The 23387-nt window shown below is 35.2% G+C and overlaps 1 protein-coding gene across 2 annotated transcripts in view; it reads right to left on the reverse strand.

Annotated features, from left to right (window-relative positions):
* Positions 1 to 279: 279 nt before the first annotated feature.
* The window catches only part of rnf130 (ring finger protein 130), a 149566-nt gene continuing 126458 nt past the window's right edge, over positions 280 to 23387 (reverse strand). Inside the window, exons 9-10 of one of the 2 annotated variants that reach the window (XM_039776138.1) lie at positions 18494 to 18587; positions 17771 to 18297 (exon numbers count right to left, since the gene is read on the reverse strand). In XM_039776138.1, the coding sequence (XP_039632072.1) occupies positions 18282 to 18297; positions 18494 to 18587 (110 nt within the window). In that variant the 3' untranslated portion in view covers positions 17771 to 18281. Of the gene's footprint in view, positions 11278 to 17770; positions 18298 to 18493; positions 18588 to 23387 lie in introns of those variants that run through there. The other variant, XM_039776140.1, reaches the window with a different exon arrangement.

The following is a 23387-nucleotide window of genomic DNA, read 5'->3' on the forward strand; positions in this document are numbered from 1 at the left end:
AAAATAAATAATTTATTATGATCAAACAGTTACTCAGTACTTGAGCAGTCTTTTCACCAAGTACATTTTTACTCTTACTTGAGTAAGTTTTTGGATGACTACTTTTTACTTCTACTTGAGTAATATTATTTTGAAGTAACACTACTCTTACTTGAGTACAATTTTTGGCTAGTCTACCCACCTCTGCTCATGGTGGATATGTAAAGATTCCTCCAGTTAATGTCTGGTATTGGGTAATGCACTATTAATAACATATAAATTTGAAAAACAGAAACTACATGCAAATCTCAAGTGACTTTATTGAAATATATTTCAGAAGAAAAAAATTGACCAATTATGAATACACATATTAACATAATATTGGCAGATAACACTTAATTATAACACTGTACTGTACACAAACCAAAATGTGAAGAGTACGTAATCATTGTCAGTCTTACATTTTATACTGCAAGTTACATTGGTTTTAGCTTTGATTGTCATTAGTGTCCCTAAATCCAGAGCAGTACTGAATTTCCTTAAAGAGGCCAATCTTCTTTTCTCTTTGTCTGCCAGATCCACTTTAAACAAGCTGAAAATAAATGCAGCTGGAAAACCCATAACATGATCATCTAACAGAACAAGTCAGTGAATTAGACAGGGAAGAAGAATATCACTGAAGGGAATGTGCTGATTTAATTCTCCCAAGAAACACCCCCAGTATTCGTTAAATCTTTTATACTTTGTGAATGCATGCATCTTCAGCAGCAATGCCAACTATACCTTGATAAAAACATGGTCACATCTGCATTAAATGTTCTTTTATGCAGCCAGCTAAAAAGGAAGTAGTGTGTAATGCTGATCTCTGGACTGGATAGAATATTTAAAAATGAATTAATAATACTATGGTGCTCTCAGAAGATAAGTATATTTTACAAAATAATTTCAAAAGTTTTTCAAAGTAAGCACTTTCCACTCATTACATTTATACTTTAATGGAAGATGAATGCAATAGCATTAAATAAACACACATTTCTATTTACAGTATATAGATACTGTATATTATATTCACACACAGAACATTTCCCCCAGAATATACAAATTTCACAGTGGAAAGACATCTTAATGGTTCTACTTTAAGCACCTCACAGGCTGTTGAAACACTGTCATAAGGTAAACTAAAGTGCTAGGCAAGAACAAAATGTAGGCAGTATGATTACTGTGTGAAAACAGTACAGCACATAATGATCACTGCTAACCACACAATGTCTTGCCCAATATGTCTGAAAGTCCACATTTCAAAATCCCTTGGTAACTGGCTCGGTGAAAAAAGTACATGATCATTAAAATAATCAAAGAGTCCTCCATTTTAATGTGCAATATGAAAACAATCCTTAACCCATGTAATAACAGTTATATTTTGTAGTCCATCAGGTGAAATATTTACATAATATTGTTTAAATAATATTTTTATATAAACCTTTAATTTTGATTCTCTACAAAACACAGAAGAAAGCATTTCACACTGAAGCATTAAATTACCACAATGGCTGGTAACCACAAATGGTTTGTTCACAAAACAAGTAAAGTAATAATAACAGCCCATATGGATCTGCTGGGGCAAAACTTGGCCAATACAACATGTGGGGTGACTGAAGTCCATCCGCACAGCACACACCAGGTTCTATCTGTATTTTCTATTTTGCGTGCTACCAAATTTAAGAATAGTATCATCGTTTTATCCATTTAGCTGTTTCTGGTGATCAGGTGAATAATCACCCACCAGGCATTTCAGTCTAGACTTGTCTTTCAGTTCTTTTAGCTGTGTTTCAGAATTTTTTCCTCATTTATACATTAATATAGCCATGACAAAAAGGAATAAAGAATGAGTAGAACAAAACAACCTTTAAACTTGAAAAAGTTTAAAAATATCTGCATGCATTTTATTTTTAAAAATAGGAGAGAATCAAATTTAAACAATCTATTAAGTTAAAACTATCTTTTATATACATATTCCTGAAATAAGCTTAAGCTTGCCATTTCAAGACCAAACATTCACCTTTGACCTTTGCATTACTTTTAATAGCCCTTAAAATGGAATGTGAGCTGTTAAAAGATTCAATGAAGACTGTCTTGTTAAAGGAGCAACAGCCCACCAAATATTGAGTGGGAATGCTGCAAAATAACTAATAGAAGCAAATAAATGTATACCTTATTCTATATGCAATTACTTACATACACCGCACATAAAACATAATTTATTACATGCAAAGCTCAAATTCCCTTTATTAAAACCTGTCTGTGTTTTGTGCTGTATTTCTACCACTGTATATACATAATTTGCTATGTTCACAAAATCACACACTGAAATGAAATTAAGCAGTATAAACAAGTATTCAGATATTTAGAAAGAACCCTGCACATCTTTAAATAATATCAAAATTGTTCTTACTGTTAAAGGTAAAAATATTTCAGGATGTCAATGATGTGATAATGTGAATTAAACATTTATCTCACTGTTCCATAAAAATGGGAAGATTAGATAACTACTCTAAATATAATTCTGACAGCAAAACTTTATTTCACTCAGCAATTTATTTTCTGATCTGTTTACCTAGCTGACAGCTGCAAAGGGTCCAAGACTGACACTGACTTGGATGCCCATTCATAACAGAGCAAACACAAAAGTAATAAAATTTAGCAGTGTCAGTCCACTTAGTCACATTCCACTAGGCCAAGTATAGTGTCAATAGTGGGCACAAGAAAGGTAGTTATCTTACATAAAACACCAGGTGGTCACAGGGAACACTCGAATACAATTATAATCACTGGTTTAAATCCATGTCAACATGAGACAAACGGGTCATCTCCACAATGAAGGCACTCTAGCCCAGGACTGTAGTCTGTGGGCTGGTACACAGAGACATCAAATACATTCATAAACTCTTACATACACACATGAATTAGGTGTACCAGATGAAGGAAGCTAGAATTTGTCACATCTGGAAAGATTTGGCTTTCTACAGCAATCTTAAGCACTAAAGATCAAAACAGATTCAGAATCCAAAAAAAGTATAGATTGTTTAACCTTAGAGCGGTGGAAGTTACCAGTTAAGGATGGAGATATTTAAACTGCCTTAAACAGGGACTAACAGAACCTTAGACTGTGGGACTCATTGGAAGAATATGTCTTACCAAGCTCTATTAGGATAAAGTGCCATTTCAAAAGGAGACCTGCTGTACACTTCACCATATTAATTGTCTACTTCCATGGTCAACTTTCACAGGTTTCACTTCAAAAAGTTGTTTTTAAGTTCTGTAATTGATGTTATTGAAAGGCAAAGCCCAGCATCATGAATTGCAGTTTCTAGTCTGTACACAACTATAGATTATTCGCTTAAAAAATTTCAGACGATTGCTCAGCCTTTCACTAAGTGTGATAATAATAATAATAATAATAATTAAAAGCTGACTTACAATGGCCAAGAAATCTCAACTCAGAATTACCTCATTTTATGGGCTTGAGGAGATGCCTACCACAAAGAAACAGTTTCTCATTCAAAAACATTGTCCACAGTTTATTTAGTGTAATGGCCTTAGCAAAAGCAGAGTTTGGCTCTCTTTCATAATCTGCATTTTTAACTTTCCAATATTTGTTTTATCACGAGTGCACCTGACATACCACAGTTAAGCATGTAAGGTTGAGTGTTGATTGGTGTCATGAACTACAGGTCTACATGGTGCAGAGTTTTTTTGGTCTGGCTCCCACCATAGTTTCGTCCCACTCCCAACTGCTCCAGACACAATTCCATCCAATTTCTGCCCTCTTCCACCCATTTTCTCTCACACCCATAAAATGTTCCATTCTGCTCCTGACTGTATTTCTGCTTTTTTAGAAAAGGCACTTATGTTTGACTGTTTTTCTTTTCCACAATACAACCAGAGTTTATCTATTGATAGCATTAAAAAAAGTACAGATATGAATAAATACAGAGTAATGAGACGTCCTCTAATTTGTGGTGATGGTCTCCTAAAAGAGCGTTCTGGCTTGTACTTATAAAATCACAAAAATTATCCTCGGGTTTTGCCTTTATCATTAGCAAGAATGTGTAAACAAATGAGAGATACATATTTTGTCCAATCCATTTATATATGTTTTGAAAATGCACACAATTCTACTTTTATGTGGCATGGGGTTTGTTTAAAGAAAAGCACACATGGCAGTTTGACTCAGGTGACAGTATTCGGAATACTGGGCAGACCCATGTTACTATTCAACATCAACTTACAAGCACAAAGTGCACTCAAAATACAAAAAAGTTCAAATCTACAGAAAATGAAAAACAAAATTTAGAACCCATGTTCTTAGACTAGGACATAAGTAGGAAGCCGAATGTATAATGGGGGGAACTGGCATTGAAAACTTAAAGCTCATATTCACTCTGACAAACACAAAAACTACTATTAAGGAAGAAAACCCATCAGCAGAAGTCACAGACAATATGATGATGCTAGTTTTATTATATTTAAAAATGTTACAATAAATCTGATCATTTTTAAAACCAAGGTGGGCTTTCCCCAGATTACAATACATGTAACATTCTCCATTTTTAGAAATTAAGATGTGGGCAGCATGACAGGTACATAATTGCTTCACAACAGAAGAAACAGGGATTTATATCCCTGTTTATTCCCTGTGTTAATTTTGCTTGTTCTCCCCATGCCCTTATGAGCTGCCTCTGGGTGTTGTGATTTCCTCCTACAGGTTTGGTGAATTAGTATTGCTAAAGTGGCCTTTATATGTATGTTTGTGTTCACCCTGTGATGGACTGGCATTTTGTCAAGGTGTTGCTCATGCCTTGTGCCCAATGACTGCCGACATAGGCTCCAGCTGCCACGCAGCCTTGCCCTAGATAAGCAGATTTATTAAAAGTGGATATTAGAGACATCAGTTGTGCAGAAAAAAAACATTAACTTAAAATAGCAATTTTAAATTGAAAACACTCTTTTTTTGCTATTATGGAAGAGAAATAGAAACTCTGCAAGTCCTTAAGCAGTTTACTAAGTGCAGTAGTTGTATATAAACCTAGATGTTTCAATTGATCAGATTGTTAAATTACCAAAGTTAACAAATATCCACTGTATATGGAGGGATGTGTCTCGATTATATCCCTGTCCCTGGTGCACCAAAAAAAAAAAAAATGTATCGAGTCCCACAGGAATGCAGACTTCGATTGTGAGCTTAGTTTTGACCTGCAGGTGGTCCTTGACACTGTCAAAAATGTAGGGGCTGTTAAAAAATGCAATGCAGTGTTATCAGTTCAGATTTATTGCTTTGTGTACAAAGTATAATCAAATTCTTATGTGCATGTTTTATTAACACGCACTATTCAGCCATTCATGATGAGTCTTACTCCATAGACTATGTAAAATAACAATAGAGAATATAACAGGTGAGAAGCAGGCACAGTGTAGGAGAAAAAAAAATTCATGATCTGAGCATACACTTGTCTTTAAATAACTGTGTCTGTATGTGAATCATTATGTGAGCTAGCATTGTGTACTCAAATCATATTTTTATGCACGTGTTGCTGGCACTCATTTTGAATCATGGCAGATGCATACTCAGGTCACACTTTTGTATAGAGAGCATCATTTGTTACATGCCTTTACAGAATGTAACCATTGGAGAATTGCACAGATAAAAGTAGGATAACATGCAGCCTGAAGCTACGGTAATTTGGCAAACTGGGGTAAAATCTCAAAACTTCACTCACAATAGCCAATGCAAGCAAACAACTCAATAGTGCCAAGGACTTGTGATCACAAGCATGTCTCAGAAATGCAGAAGGCACAATTTCTTAAATTGAAACCTTAGCTACTTCAAAGTGGACATACTCTCTTAAGTTTTAGGGCTTTTGTTTTCACGTCTGGACTGCTGCCCTATGACTTCCATTTTAAAACACAATAGGCTAGGTTGTTTTTGGTTAAATTTATGAAATTACTCATTTATTAATAATTAATACTTCACTTTAGAACACAATTTCATGTGGCAAATTAATATTTATTACATGTTTGCGAAATAATTTTGACTTGAAAAATATAGAACTTAACCTTTAATATAATGTATGCTTTATTTAGAAGGATTCCTTTTCTCCTTGTTCTTAACCAATGCCAGTTTGTACTTTTTAAGGCAAAATTAACAAAATGGTTAATGATGTGCATTAATAGTAGACCTTAATATTCTAAATATTGTATGCAAGAACTTAATTTATTACAGTGTTACAAATGGCACCAAATTAACTTGTCTTTTATTCATCTCTCTATTAATTGCAAAGAAGTCGGGGTGGCACAATGTTTAATACTGCTGCTTCATTGTTCCAAAGTGTTGGTTTCGAAATTCTGTCTGGATAGTGTCTTTATCGAGTTTGCATGTTCTCACCATGTTTATGGAAGTGCTTGTGCTCCAATATCCCAATCATGTAGATTAACTGGTTCTGTGTGAATGTGACCTGTGACAGACTGGTGGCCAGGGTTTTTTTTTCCTGCTTTGCACCAGATACTGTCAAGATAGGCTCCTGTCCCCATAACCCTGAACTAAACTGATTACAGATTGACAAATACATAACGAAACAGTGTTGCATGTTACAATGAAACTGGGGTGTACAATACGGATGCTAGAGTATGAGGGAAAGGTTTGCTAATAAGATTCTTCACTTCTGATCAGAGTGCCAACCCAAAACCATCCTCTTTTACTAAGACTGAATTTACCTTACATTTTCTTTGACATCTTCTGTTTCTTATATTTTATATTTTCACTGAGTGCCTACATGTTACTAAACAACATATTTAAAATAATCAGTAAAATAATGTTTTGATTACATCTCCATATAAGTTTGTTAAAATATGCATTTATTTGCTTAGTTCATAAAAATATGACATTAAGATTATCACGTTGGATATTTGAAGATGTTATTAATATTTGCAGCACAGACACTCAACAAAAACCTGGAAGGTAATAAAATACAATATCTAATTATTTAGGGTCAAATGGACCTAGATTTCATAATACCTAAAAATAATGATTTGCCTGTTTATTTCAAAAATAATTCTATATGCAACCTTGCTGGAAGGAAAAACAGGTTTAATAAGGACACATTACATATTAGGGTTTCCTCATGCTAAATAAATCCTTTTTAAAGGTATTTAAATGGAGCAATTATGAAGTATTCATTAGTCAGAAATATACATCATAAAACATTACATTTTGAAGCATGCATTAAGGCTGGAAAAGTTAAAAACAATGATATTTACAAAAGTGTAATCTCAGATTTTAAAACAATAATTTATACCATTTACTGTACACTGGGGTGCTGAAGTTTGGTCCTTTTGGGTAACAGTGTCTGCAGGTTTTTGTTCTAAATCAATTTCCTAATTAGAAGGAACTTATTGCTGCTAAAGCAATTAATATTCAAGCAAGATATTTGTGCTTTATTTTATTAACTCACGTATTCAGATTCACAACCCATGATCACTTCCTTTAACCTTAAAGAGCTTTACTAACCATTTTAATGGTTTCTGGTTTTCTTAACCATCTGCCAACTAACAATGGGATGCAAAACAGCATGTTCAGCAGCCGATCACCTAACTTGGTCCCATTTACACCTTTATGTGTTCATCATAATGTCTCTGATCTAATAAAATATTTGGAAAGAAATGGAAGAGAAACAAAATTTGAGAACTACTAATCTAGTCAAGCTCACAACTCATTTGTATAATATTCTTGAAAAGAAAAATCCTAAAATATTATGAATGACAGGATATGGCAGAATGAAAAATATTAAGAGGACATAAAATTAAATAGGTTCTGTTACTGTCAAGTGTTGACTTCTAATTAAGCTATTAATTCAAGGACCCGTAAGGACCAAATTCGAGTGCTCTGGGTTTATAAACAGTGGCTTCCAAGTTCAGTCAAGGGGGATTTCTGTGCCTGCAGGTTTTTGTTCCACACAGTTTCATTATCAGCAAGCCATTTTTCACTTTAATCAGCTTTAACATTTTTCCATTTTTTCTCTCCTTCCCTTAAAGAATTTTAGTAATGTGAGATTTACTTTCATATAAAACTTTGAAATATTTCTATCTTAGTCATAGTCTAAGTCTAAAATCATTTTCCTATACTCTTTGTCAGTACAACAAGAGTAGAAGACACTTAAACATGAGCAAACTGGATGCAGTTGTGTAGACAAAAGGCAGATCATTCCACAGCTTTGGAACAAGAACAGATTGGTATTGTCCAGTACTGAAACATCTGGCAAGAGATGATCAACACACAGAGAGAGGCACTTCTTGAAGGGACATGTGGAGAGACCAATGACTGGAGATACAGAGGAGCAGAACCATTCAGAGTTTTGCAGCAACAGGAAGTCAGCTGACAGATTGAAACAGAGGAGTATTAGGAGTGAAAAGAGTAATAAAGAACATCTGTTGAGCAGCTGCATTCTGAAGAAACTGGAAAGGTCTTACAGCAGTTGAACGAAGCCCCATCAGGAGATAGTGTCAATAGTCCAGCCGAGAGAGAGCCAATGCCTGAAGAATGAGTTGCATGGCATAAATAGTGAGTAATATTATGAAGAAAGAAACAACACAATTGGTTTATTGAAGAAAAATATTTGATGACTAAAAGTGAGGAATTCAGAGTCACACCAAGATTCCTTAAAAATGACTGATGGTGAATGGGTGTCTTCAAGAGTAATGCTTAGAGACAAATCTTGAAGGTGAAATATACAAATATTTATAAATTTCTTATGAATGGAATGTAACATTACTTAACTTTTTCAAATGCAGAATTAAAAAAGTATGTAATTAAACAATGTGATCAATTACAGGTAGAATTTTAGTATTTGGTACACTGTATTAATCCCCAAGAGGAAACTGTCTTATCGCATGACCTTTGGAGGTGAGAGTGCATGGTCAGTCATTGTACAGAGTCCCTGGAGCAATTTTCAGAATAAGGGCCTTTCTCATTGGCCCAATGGAGCAGGATCCCTCCTGGCAGTAATGAGATTTGATCTGGCAACGTTCCAAATACCAATACAGATCCTTAGCTCAGACCCACCAATCCTAACCATACCTGACTAATTAATTGTCAAACTAGTTGGAACAAAAGCTTGCAGCCACAGGGGTCCCTCAGCACTGAACTTAGAAACAACTGATATAGACCTGCATGTTATTGTGAATTTTTGAGCAAATAAGATTCCATGATTTGTATAAAAATATAAAAGAATTGTGTTTGTGAGCAGGCTCTGATGTTGAGAATTCAATCAAAATCTGAAGACACTTCGTATGTTCTTAAAATGTGGTCATTAAAAGGTGTATTTTTAATCATTAGCATGAGCCCATTAAAAAGGCAAGGCAAAATACCAACAAAGGTACACAGCAACTTCACTGAGATCATGGGGATAAAAAAAGATGTATATACAAACACAAACATGAACAGACTGTCGTTATAAATTACTTTTTTTTAAACCTTTATGCTGTTCTTGTTGTGCAATATCTTTGTAGTGACCTCTGCAATACATTTGCCTTTATTAAACTCCAAGGTCACTTAAAAATTAATATCTTGAGATATAAAGGAACACTGTACACTAATTATAGAACTCAAAATTAATTCAAAGATGTGCAAGTTAAATAAAGCAAATGGAAGCATTTGGGCATAGGAATTCTTTTGTAAGATGGATTTGTTGAAAATATAGTTTCAACCATTCAAGTTAAATGTTTTAATTTGAGTTTATGCCCCAGAGTCAAAATTATTTTTTACAACAAAAATATGTTGACTCCATAAATGAAACACATTTTGGAAATATGACAAGAGTTACCATTCATATTATTACCACTCACTTAGAACATATTTGACTCCCTGTAATTTAAAATATCAAACACAAAGCAAAGTCCATGTTAATTTCTCAGACCCATAGAAAGAGAGCAAATACCAGAGTTATTACAGCTTAAGGCAACTATATTCTAATATGGACATTACAGAGTATAAAAAGGACACTTTTGATACTTTTCTGTCAATGCCTACTAGGAGGAACCCTGACTCACTGCATCTCTTAGTCTATTAATGCTAAAAATAAAGTAGCTTGGTAAGATATTCCATTTCATATTACTTGGGAAAAAAAAGAAAAAAAAAACAAGTAAAACCAGAACTATCTGTATCTTACAAGTTAAAACCTTATAAGTTCAAAAGCAGGTAACACCACAGAAACACAACAATGAAGGAATATAACAAAATTTAGGAAAATTCCCTTGTAGTTGTACTTCTAGATCCAACTAAATCAAACCTTACCAAACCATCTTTTTCAGTGGATTGGAGTTGGCTTAGCATACATGCACATTTTAATACTCAATAGTATATGGATTAAAATTAAATAGTACATTTTTACTTATTAATAAAGATATATTTTGCAAAATAAATACTGACCTATCACTTAACAAATACTGTTCCATTTTTCACATTAGTCTAGCCTAGGCTGGCCTATCCTGGCACATGAAATGAAACCCTACTGAACATTGTACCTCAAAATGGAGGGCTAGCTAATAACACTTTACTGAGGCCTTGGTCATTCTTGCCCCCAATAAAGGTAAAACCAAATCCAAATATTCTTTCAATTGTTCCATTCAATCCATGATAGTTTGTTAAAAAGAGTAAAAAAAAAAACTCCAAAAGATGCTTTCTGTGCACACAGTTTTGGTCCCGCTACACTGATACAAACAGTATGGGAATCATGTATGCATGATAAATTCATGGCAATATGAACACCCTACAGTATGTCTGAAAAAAGGAAAACCAAAAATTCCCTTTCTTTCTTGCCCCTTTTTCAAATGCAGGTCCCTTTCTTGATCTGCTTCTGTTCTATTAGTCCATTTGTTAAAACAGGTATTAGGTCAAGTTATTCCACTAGGAATAAGAGCAGCAGCAATTTAAAAAAAAAAGACGAAAACGCTGTACATTTATAAGTGCCAAAAAAATCTGATAAACATTTCAAGAAAAGCAATATTTTTCCAGTACATTCGGTGACTTTAGTTTATGTGTGTGCTGTCTGCGCATTAACACTGATTTAAAAAAAATGTCTGCAATTATTATGCTCCAAACCACACAAAAAACTGTAAAATGTGACAGAGAAAGGCCTCACGACTTGTTTTCATCATAGCGATCCAAGGAGGGCTGCATATCCGGGAGTTCAATCTCACAGACCACATTGCGAGGGGACAGAGAGCTGCGAGTAAAGAAATTCCCACCTGCAGTAAAATAACAAAAACAAAAACAACAATAAAATTTAACTCATAGAATGCTCTTTTAAAATAACATGTAATGCATTGTGAGAATACCCAGAGTCATGACCACCACACACAGATTAGTTTTCCAAATTTGGAAATTATGAGCATAACCTTGACCTGCTTTGACTGCAAAGAGATTATATATATTTATTTTTTTTCCCCAAAAGGAATGGAGCACGTTTAGGCAGATATTAGACAAACACAAAGCTTTAATTTGGGATGGGGTTGGTGTGTCAGTGAGAGTAAAGTCTACGCAGATTTTCCTCAATTACACTTAAAGGTTTTGTTTTTTTTTTAGCTGCACAACTTAAGAGTGCTGCTTTGAGATTTTACTCTTTTTATATATAGACTAAACTCATTAAATACTTTGAGCCTAAACATGTTCATTCATTCTGTGCATTTTACATAATTTCAAATTCTGTAGGGAAACAAAAGTTCATATATTCACTGATATGTTCACACTTATTAATTTCTATATGCAAATTACTCCAAAATTAACAATGCTAGTTATATTTATATTGCAAATAGGGGAAAATGAGAGGTTTCACAAAAAGTAAACTGCTTAGGTGCTTTATTAGAGACAAGGGTCAATACAAATTCACTTATGTTTCTGTTTATAGAATAAACTAAGATGATGACTCCATACTTTACTTGCTTAATTTTGAGTTATAAATGTATATTAAGTTACCAAGCAGCATAAAATCAATGAGCTAGATTTATATTGCAAAATGTTTTATATTCACTGAAAACTTTCTATGGTACATTAATATTATGTCATATATTCTTCAAAAAGGTTCTCATACATAAAAGAATACATTACACAACTCAATGTAAAATAATTTCAATGAAAGAAAACACATACACAGAAATATGAAAGGTATGTATGGCAGACAAGAAAAAAATGGGCCGCCATGCATTAATGTTGAATTTCATTTTTCCATACTATTATCTGTAATTATTGTAAAGTGTACTATTAGGTGAGGGGCCCTTAAGAATAAACTAAAATTGAACTGAAATTAGATAATAACTGATGATTGGTAGACTCTCACTGACAGACCACAAACAGGAGTTAGGTGATGCTAAATGCAGAAAATGCAATCACAGCCAAATCTCACTACAATGCGACAAAAGTGAAACTAATTGGAACAGTTTATATTAGATTCAGGTCTGGAAAGGTGGGAGCTGGACTTTACCTGTATCAACAGATGCGGCAAAACTTTATACAGAGATTCAAAGAGAGGCCACTGTTACAATGCATGGGTCAAGGCGTGAATGCAAATTCATCCTCTTTGATATGAACATGAAAACACACACTATATATAACATTGAGAACGAAATGCAACACAGCTTACATAGGACTGTGCACTGTAAGTGAAACACATGCCTGAATTTAAAGACTAATATGAACACATATCTAGAAAGTTTCAATGTGTATAAAGTAAAAAGGCTCTTAAAAAAGGCTCTTAAGCAAGAAAACAACAAACAACTGCAATAAAGTATAGGAAGAAAGATTCTGCAAGTGTTGTACTGCCCCAGAAACCAAAACTAAGAAAGTTAACAAAAAAAAAATCAAAGGAAATAAAGAAAAACCTTCAGTAAATGAGAACTGAAAAATATGCTTGGCACACTCAGATGTTTATTATGTTTGCTACCATCACTTGAATGAGAGATCACACTGAAAAAAAAAAAAAAACATTTATTATTTTTAGGGCATGTCTGGAGAGAGCTTAATGGATGTAGACAAAGCTCTTATGTTTCATAAATAACAACACACTGCAGGTAATGCTGATATAGGAGGGGAAATATAACTGATAGGCTTGAATGTAAATTTTCCACAGTTTGAGTTACTGATTTCACTATTATGGTTTAGATCTGATGATTACCTTTGAGATCAAGGTAAATGCAAATAAATACACAGCAACTCCTGAGTCATCATGTTAAAACTATTATGACTGTGCCTCCAACACTAGGACATACTAGTGAATGAATAACACTGATGTAAACAATATAAAATGGTCACTTCAGTTACCAGATCTCAATAGTATTGATCGCTTATGGGAAATTCCAGAGTGCCATCTAAAACAGTGCTCCTCTTCACCATTTGACCACCACATGATGGAATTAATCATGGGAAAAAATAGCCCAACAGCAAGGTAGTACATTTCCAGACATTTAAAGAACCTATACTAAGGCATAATGAAATTATTCTGGAAGCTCACAGTGCACAGGAAATTTAATTGATCAAGTGTGTTACAAAACACAGCATCTGCGGTTGGTTTCTACTTTTATGTTCATGCTACAGACTACAACATAAAAAATAGGACGCAGACAATGGACCTATAGGTGAATGAAACTTACAGAAAAAGACAGATTTTGTTAAATCAAAACTATAGTGTGAGCAACACAGATGTTAAATTAAGATACCAATTTTTGATCCACCCATTTTTGGGCGATTCAAAATTTTCCCTGAACATGACATATTATGCAGAAGGTTTCAAGTAAGTATGCCAATAAAATTAATTTGAAAAACTTTTATATAATTTTGAAGAGAGGCATACCCATTTCCAACAAAGAAAATATTGTAGGGCACATTTTCCAGACACACCATGCTCAATGCCCTGAATTTAGAATCACCAAACAAACCTTCTTCAGGTCTTTGAGCCACAGAATTAAACCAGAATCTCCAGAATGTGGGGTAAATGACAGTACTTGCTCACTCACTAAACCGAGCTATGTCTTCCTCCCCACCACCAATAATGCTGTCTGTATGCTAATGTACTTGGGTTGGAATTACCATGCAAAATATTAAGACACATCATCTTTAAAATGTTCTGACATTTTCAAATGTTTCAGATTCTATGTCCATAAACCAACTGTATTTATTAGACTGGTGTCACACTACACAACTGTTAATCGAAGAGCACATCAGTTGTTGTCTCTGAAGGTGTCTAAAATTATAAAACTGGAAATTCCAAGGAATAATGGATCACACAAATTCCTAATGACATTTCAGTATACTTTCAAATAGACTTTCAACACAACAGAGTTGGCACCCAGAAACTGCCACTGAATTAGCATTCCACAACATTCGGATATTCGCCAGTAACTAGGTTTCCACTGCAGCAGCTCATCATAGAGTTCCCTACATTATTTAACTTTGCCTAAATTTGATACCATCATGTTAGTGGAGCAGCATTCTAAATTGATGGGGTCCAATTATTTCTTCGAACATTTTATTTTAACTGTATAGGCAAATCAAAAATTAGATTGCAGTAACTGTGTAACTTGTCTGATAAAGCCAAAATGCATGAATGCAACATTAAGTTAAGATGGAATCTCCTTTAAGAGCACAACAATTTAATTGAATTACTGAGAAGGTCCTTTGTCAATGATTCTGTTCATAACTTTTATGGACAGAATTTCTAGGCGCAGCCAGGGTGTTGAAGGGGTCCGGTTTGGTGGACTCAGGATTGGGTCACTGATTTTTGCAGATGATGCTTCATCAGGACGTGATCTTCAGCTCTCGTTGGAACGGTTCGCAGCGGAGTGTGAAGTGGATGGGATGAGAATCAGCACCTCCAAATCCGAGACCATGGTCCTCAACCGGAAAAGGGTGGTGCCCTCTCAGGGTTGGGGGAGAGATCCTGCCCCAAGTGGAGGAGTTCAAGTATCTCGGGGTCTTCTTCACGAGTGAGGGAAGAATAGAGCGTGAGATCGACAGGCGAATCAGTGCGGCATCCACAGTGATGCAGGCTCTGCATCGGTCTGTCGTGGTGAAAAAAGGCAAAACTCTCAATTTACCAGTCGATCTACGTTCCTACCCTCACCTATGGTCATGAGCTATGGGTAGTGACCGAAAGAACGAGATCGCGAATACAAGCGGCTGAAATGAGTTTCCTCTGCAGGGTGTCTGGGCTTTCCCTTAAAGGGTGAGAAGCTCAGTCATCCGGGAGGGGCTCAGAGTAGCCGCTACTCCTCCGCATCGAGAGGAGTCAGATGAGATGGCTCGGGCATCTGATCAGGATGCCTCCTGGACGCCTCCCTGGTGAGGTGTTCCGGGCACATCCAACCGGGAGGAGACCCCGGGGAAGACCCAGGACACGCTGGAGGGACTATGTCTTCCGGCTGGCCTGGGAACGCCTTGGAATTCTCCTGGAAGAAGTAGCCGGGGAGAGGGAAGTCTGGGCCTCTCTGCTTAAGCTGCTGCCCCCGCGACCCGACCCCGGATAAGCGGAAGAGGATGGATGGATAGATGGATGGATGGATGACTTGTTTGTAAAACCTCTCACAAATGCAGTTTTTTCTGCAAATAATTGTTTGGAAAGTGCTGTAAATAAGCACAAGTTGAAATACTGGGAAAGCTGATTCAATGTTACAATGGGCTGTACATGTGCAAAGGGGAAACCTGAAAAGGTTCACCTGGCAATATTTATGTGTGGAAGGAATTAAAAATAAACGAGATGCACAGCAGCTTTCTCGCTTTCTGTGTGATCTTAGACTTTATCAGTTTATTGATATATCATTAACTGACATGCTTTTTGTAAATAAATAAATGTTATAATCAATAAATTGTTATTCTAAGTTTAATTTCTATTATTGTTATTTAATGTCAACTAAATATAATGTTTACATTTAGCTCTGTTTCCTATTAGTATTATTCATTCTTTTCAGCAATCCTTAACTTACTGTTTCACAGACAATTTTTCTAAACCCATACTCCAAAAGTGTTCTATATTACCAGAGGAGAACATTCAAACCAGGGTTTAAATACTATGAGACCACAATACACTGTACCTGTGTAGTCAGTACATTACAAGTAGACTGTCAGTATAGTTCTGCTAATAAGGTTTTGTATCATGTACAAAAGCATACTTTATAATTAACAAGATTGACATAAAGACAACCTATTTGGCACCCTTTCAATCTGAATAGTGCATTAATAATGCATTTCACACTGCCTCAATAATTAATAAGTCTCAATTTTATTACTTAATGCACACTGAAATGAAATATCAGAGACAGAATATATTATTTCAGGTTGTTTTTGTTCAAATGAAATACGTTTATTAATCAAAATTGTGTTGAACACTTGTAGATCTACTTTAGTTCTGGCATTTAATGTAAAGAATTTCACAAAAAAACTCAAGCCTGAGGGATGATCAAGCAGACTGTGTAATTTTGTAATAGCAATAATACACAATGCTAATATATACTTTATTCATACTTCACAAATATTACAAAAGAAGTTTTATCAATTTATAGTTTGCTCTACTCTCTGAACCTGGAGTTTTCATGCTATCACAGCTTTTTCTGAAGCACTGGTGTTTCAGTGGTTGAATTTATAGCATGGCAAATATGTGAATGCTAGGGAACAGAGGTCTATGAAACAAACACTGCATGCATGGAAAGTATGAATCTAATGAAATCCCTAATGACATTTAAAGGTTATATAAATCCATCAATTTCTGAATATGGTGTAAAGGAGGGCAAGAACCTACTCCTTGTCTATTAGGACTAACCACAGATTGGCCACTGTTGATCTGAGAGGAATGCATGCATGTGCATACAAAGATGATGTAGAGTAACCAATTGTTAGCATGTATATCTTAGATTTTTGACAGCAAAAATAGTCCCTACAGAAAACCAAGAGCAAGTACTTACATGATGTAAGTACCTTATTCAGTTGTTTCAAACACAGCAGTGTATTTTGGAAAGAAGATTGGGCAACTTGTTCCAAATCTATATAACCCAGATGCGTCTTTGTTCTGATTGTGAAAGTGGATCTCTGTAAGCTTCCACCACTGTGAAATAAGCATTTAATTATTTATCTAAAATAATATTGCAAGATTTGGTTAATGTAATTGATCATTCTGATAACTTGGATAAGTCACTCACAAACTCTTCCTTTCTTCAAGATGGAATGGGTCCAAGTTCTCTTATGATATTTAAAGTCATTTTATGATTAGCAATTACAAATATGATTCAACCAGGATTTTAATATATTTTTAAATATTATTTTAAAATATTTTAGAATATGTTATTATCTGTTGCCATTTTAAGAAAAAAAAAAAAACCACACTGAAAGCATAATTAATGGCAGGACACTGTCAGCCAGCAGCATGTGGTATGGACATTCAAATATTGTAATTCCTGTGTTGTAAAATATAGGTTGTTTATAGTGATTGCCCTTCTTTTACAAAATCACTTTTACACATTTAAAACACATTAGTTATTCACAGAATATTATTTATTAATAATGATATTACCTGCAATGTACAAATACTGTCCATATTGTGCCTAACAATGTTTTTTAAATAATTTTAGATAGAAGTATGTACTCAAATTTCTGCACTTTTTATGCTCTTAGTGGGGTTCACAATCTAATCTTCTTTATATTCCAAATGTTTAGTTCATTAAAGGGGAGGTTTCTACTGATAAAAATGCCAACAGCTTAATAGATTGTAAAATATAATTTTTATTATTAAAATAAAAACAGGTATTTATTGATTCTTCAGACTGACGATCTTCATTTATTATGCATTCTGATCAAATCATTCATCTATCAGTTTTCAATAGCAGTTTCTTTTGCTTTGGGGATGCTGAGAGGTGAAGCATTTCTGTGTAAATGAAAATAATTGTGGCTATATACAGCATAGTAAATATTTCAGTTCTTTTCAGTGGGCTAATAATTACAATGAATAGTCAATACATCCCCTTAGTGCAAAGAACACATGCATATGTAAATGTAGAAAGGAACTCCATTATTAAAAAAATGCAGTAAAAAAATTACAGTATAAGACCAGCTTTGATTTAACTCCTTTACTCTTATTATATTACAAATTGTTACAGATATTGTATGTAGAAAACTGTCAAAAATATTAAAAAGGTCAAATGAAAGGCATTAAAAAATTATTTTAAAATACAGAAACATTGAAATCTGAATGCAGGCAGTTGATGTGCTTCACTCAATAACTTTCAGCTCTGCAAAAAAGAAAAATAAAATATGTTCAGCTAATACAGCAGCAAGCATGTCTTTATAATATGATACAGTTAGCTTACAAACAGCAGACATCTCTAATGGCAAGGCCAATAAATTTTTAATTTCTTCAAATTACAATACAAGATTAGTGTTAATGAATTAAGAAGTTTATGCCTTTAAAAGACTTTAAATACTTACTCAGGAGAAGAAAAGTTTACAGTGGCCTTGATGATCATGTAACAAAGTGTAAGGGCACTGAGAAGGCCAAAGCTTGCGATAATAAACCACTCTTCTGTTGACAAAGGAAAGGGGGAGGTCATTCCAGAGATGATGTACTATTTTAAAAAGGTGGTGTTAGAAGTCCCGCAAAAGGTTTGCAGTGATGGCTGGAGCATAAGAAAACAGCAGTAGCTTGTTAAAAGGTGTGATGCAAGCCAAGCAGTGCAAGAGAACGGAGAAAAGCGAAACTTTAGAAAGCCAGATATAGTGTTTTAATGAAGTGCAAATGGTTGCCTGTTTCATCAATCTTTCAAGAAAGAGATGCAAGGAATATGGAGTAAAACAACAAATGACAGTTATATACCTTTAAGAAGGCAGTCAGGCATTAGGTATGAAGAAAATAATTTTCACACAAAATGAAAAACATGACAGAATACATCTAATTCAATTCTTGTTTAAGTATCCTAGTGAAACACAAGTATTTAAAAAATATGATTATATTACAAGTTTAGAAAAAAGTTTGTTTTTTTCCCAAAAAATTAGCATACTAACATTACATTAAGATGAAACATTTTGAATGATAAAAGCAGTACATTTTCAGGTCATCTATAGTGGTTAACACTCTGTAACTGATAACTAAAACAAAGTAATGGGATATACAGACATTTCAGTGATCAGGATCTAAATAGCTCATTCCTAACATCTAGTTCTCAATTTAATGGTTGTGAAAGAGTATTGTGTAAAGCCTGTGACTCCAAATTGGCAAAGCAAACATACAGCCAACTGGATATAATCACAGTTTATCTGTACAAGGGGCCTCATGTAAAAACTGTGTTTACGCAGAAAAATGTTGCGCACACCTGTTTCTATGCACACTTCGAGATGTATAAGAACTAAACTTGGTATAAAGCCATGCATATATTCACAGTAGCCTAACACCATGCGTATGCAAGTATCTGCAAACATGCAGCACCCAGCGTCAAAGTAGTGCTACTGTTTCTATGTCTCTTCCCTTTTTACTTTCTTGTATATAAAAGTATAGGGAAAGTATTGTAATCGTCCAAAGATTCAATGTTGAGATTTTGATGAATCTCAACATTTTAGACCTCCTTGAGTCCAAAAATACCATTTTTGGAATTATGTCTGTATTTGTGTGTGTGTGTGTGTGTGTGTGTATGTAAACACGATAACTTGAGTACGCTTTCACTTAGGTCAACCAAATTTTGCATACAAGTATAAGGTACAAAACATAGATTTCTACCAACTTTTGGGCTGTGTCCGTTAAAACCGGAAGTGGTACTATTTACCTTTTATTCACGCAGCTGCAGAGTCCAATTTATTTAACTTTACATTTATAATAATTGTTCAATATGTTATTAATTGGATTTGTTGTTGATGGCTCTTTAATGTACATAATATAAAAATATAACCATTAGCTTGTGGTTTACTCCTCAAATATCCATCCCCATATCTGAGCATAAGAGAAAGTCAAGGGGAAACCACTCCCGATTTTTTAGATTCACATACATGACGTAGGCTTTATCAAAAACACTGAAATTAATTGCATATTGTTTACAAATTTAATTCACCGGATTGCAGTCATTCTATAACAACATAATGGTGCATAGAATGGTCAAACTATTCCAACTACCATAGCTGCTTTAGCGCTGTTTGAAGACATCACCAATGAAAGAATAAGAAGAGGGTGTGTATTTATAGATCTAAGTTGATTTCGATTTCCCAAAGCTATCCCTTTGGTACTGTGTGCTGAACTGGCGGCGACTTTATAAAGGCAGCCTTTGAGGAACTGTGCCTTACCTGCTCCTTAGCAAGTTCTGTCTACCCTCAGGTTTTTAGCCACAGGAGCTTTTCCACGTGGACTTGCTGACTGATCGGATATTTTACAATCATTACTGAGTCGCGCCATGCCAGTTGTATGGGATGGTATTATCCGCTTGTCATCCAGATATGTAAGATTTCCTTACAATGTGTTTGAACTGGCAAACATCAAAGCACAATAAGCAACAACGACTGGTTTTCCAAATGTAATCGGAGCAGTCAGCTGCATGTACATTCCTATCGTAATGGCGCTGGACAAGTTACATCACCCAAGGATGAATCACCAAAAGAATGAACTGGCCTTACATTATCAATAGTAGCAGAGCCTACAAAAATTGCAACTCCACACAGTGGCAGGTGCTTTTTTTCCAACTAGTGCAGCAAAAGGCAAGCAGTCCTTTTAAGCATAGCAAGTCACCTCAAAGAGCCATGTAAAATGCTGAGAATCTATCAGTTGTGGCGATCATTGCGGACACTGGACTATAAAAGCGCCTTCAGACAATGAATTTGCTTATGTAAATATAAGTGTGTTGCAATGGGCAAGCATGTAGCGTGCTGTGTAATGTGTCACAAAATCGTGGCTTGCCCATACTTGAAGAGATGTGGTATGATTACCCTGAGCCCAACACACCAAATGATTAGCCAAATCGGACAGCATTACAACTTCATTTGAATGCAATTAGTTGAACGCAACAACAAGCAATCAGATGCGGCATTAACCAATTCATTTAATTTCTAGTCAATATTTCTGGTCAATATCACACAGTACAGCCCTTATATTCTCTTACAGCATCCACTATTGCAATTTGTAACTCCAGAACAGCATTTGTCAGCACACAGCCAGATGGTCAGCCAGCAGTTTCCAGTGTGTAGCTAGCACCCGAAAATGTGCTGGGCACAGCAGCACCATCACTGCCTAGAGTTGCATCATCTGCATGGGGGTCAGCTTTTGTAATATTGTCTGAAACAGAATAAATAGACAGTGGGTGACTTTGATATCTGACCACTTTATAATTTTGGGCACTGTTAAACTTTCTGAACATGAACTTTCGAGTGCCTCCGCCATGCTGTATTACTCCATCAATTTCCTTTTGTTGCTTATACCACTGGTTAAGCCAACAAATAGTAAGTTTTTCGTTCCCACCACTTCGCAATTGCTGAAATTCTTCTTTTTTCCCCCCATATGCTTTTGCCCTTGCCTTGTAACAAAACACTGAATGGAAAGCACTATGTTCACTGATTTGCATATTCAAATATGAAAAATGCAGGGACGAGTCAGGGTGAGGCTGTAGGCGTGCGCATGTGTGTTAAAAGGCACACTGATTGGGATATCTAGAGGTAAAACGCATGGAACGTTGCTTACGCACAGTTTTGTGCATCTGAATTTGTTTGTGTGTACCCACATTTCCAGTTTTGTCAGAAAGCCATGTTTTAGTGTGAATTCTACACATGGTGTTATACATGAGGCCCAAAGTAATATTTTAATAATAATAAAAAAAAAAAAAAAAACTTAACTGTATTAGTAGTTGTAATCTTCAAAAAGAACTTTATGTTAGTGTTCCCTAATTTTAATTATTTATTTAGTCTTTTTCCTCTTTCTTCACCATATAAAAGCACTTTGAGCTACATTGTTTGTATGAAAATGTGCTATACTGTATACAGTACACCCCCAAAATTCGCGGGGGTTACGTTCCTAGAGCACCCGTGAATTGTGAAAAACCGCGAATTTTGGATGTTGTTAAATAAAAATGCCTCATAGTTTAAACCCTAAATATGCCCTCAAAAAACACTTCCAATTTAATTTCAAACTCATCTTAATACATTACCTAAAAATAAAGAATGTAAAGATAAACCTGTATACTGTACTGCTATGTCTCCCGCAGTGTTAGAATGTAAAATACCGATGTTACCACTATATGCACTATAATTCATGCAAGCGCGTTTTCATTGCCAGAAGCCTTAGATGGTGCAGCTCATTTCGGCAGCATATTGGGGCTTTAACCCTCAAACTGCCACATACGTGGGGATAATGCATCCCTGGAAGGCAACTACTTTTTTACTGCAATTTAAGTAAACATCACAATTAACAAAGAAAGTGAAATTTTAATGGAACACTTTTTTTCATGCAAACAGCATCACAATTACTGCAACACTATCATTTTACACTGTAAAAACTATTTTAAAAACTACTGGAGCAATATGTACAAAGTGCAATGCTTTGGGTGCAGAATTGCACAGAAACACAGCAGACAGAATAAAGTTCCTGTCTGTACAAACACTTCAAACAAACATGTCTCTTTCAGAAGTAAAAGGAGCTCAGTATGTAGTTAGTTATCGATAAACAATAGTAAACATCATAGGGAAGCACAACCCCCCAACAGGAGCAGAGAATGTCTGGGGGAGGAGAGAGAAACAATCAGCCAAAAAGGATAGGTAGTGTTCAGGCTTTTAAGTAAGCGTAGCGAGGGTGATTTATTTATTTTTATGGTGGAGATTCCAAGGACGCATTCAGTCTTGACTCGACCCGTGTGCACTCACAAACACAGACAAAAACAAAGCAAACCGGTAATCAAATAGCAAATAAAGAATGTAATGAAAACAAAAGAAATAAGAAAACGATACCACCCCTGTTCCCCTTATGCCGATTACACATTAAATACAACAAAGCACAAACAAAACACACACAATAAATCATGAAAAAGTTCATGAAAAACGGCTACGGATGAAAATAGATAGTCCAGAGATCCACACGTTGAATGGGAATGTACAGACAGTCCTACCAGTAGTTTCTGAAATGGTGAAGACGGGTTCAGGAGCGCTCATTTCTTTGCAGGATGGCCATGAATCCACTTACAGTCCTCATGTACACAGGCAGACAATACAGACGCACGAAACAATCCAGGACAAAATGAGTAAGTGCAGGTAACCCAACAACAGGCAGACAGACAGGAACTTGAAACTCAAATTAAAAAAAACTTTTTTTTTGCTTTTGGTCATCGGCCCTCTTTTTGAAAGCCGCGTGGACATCCTTTGA

Source organism: Polypterus senegalus, chromosome 13 (genome assembly GCF_016835505.1).
Source record: "Polypterus senegalus isolate Bchr_013 chromosome 13, ASM1683550v1, whole genome shotgun sequence".
Lineage (NCBI taxonomy): Eukaryota > Metazoa > Chordata > Cladistia > Polypteriformes > Polypteridae > Polypterus > Polypterus senegalus.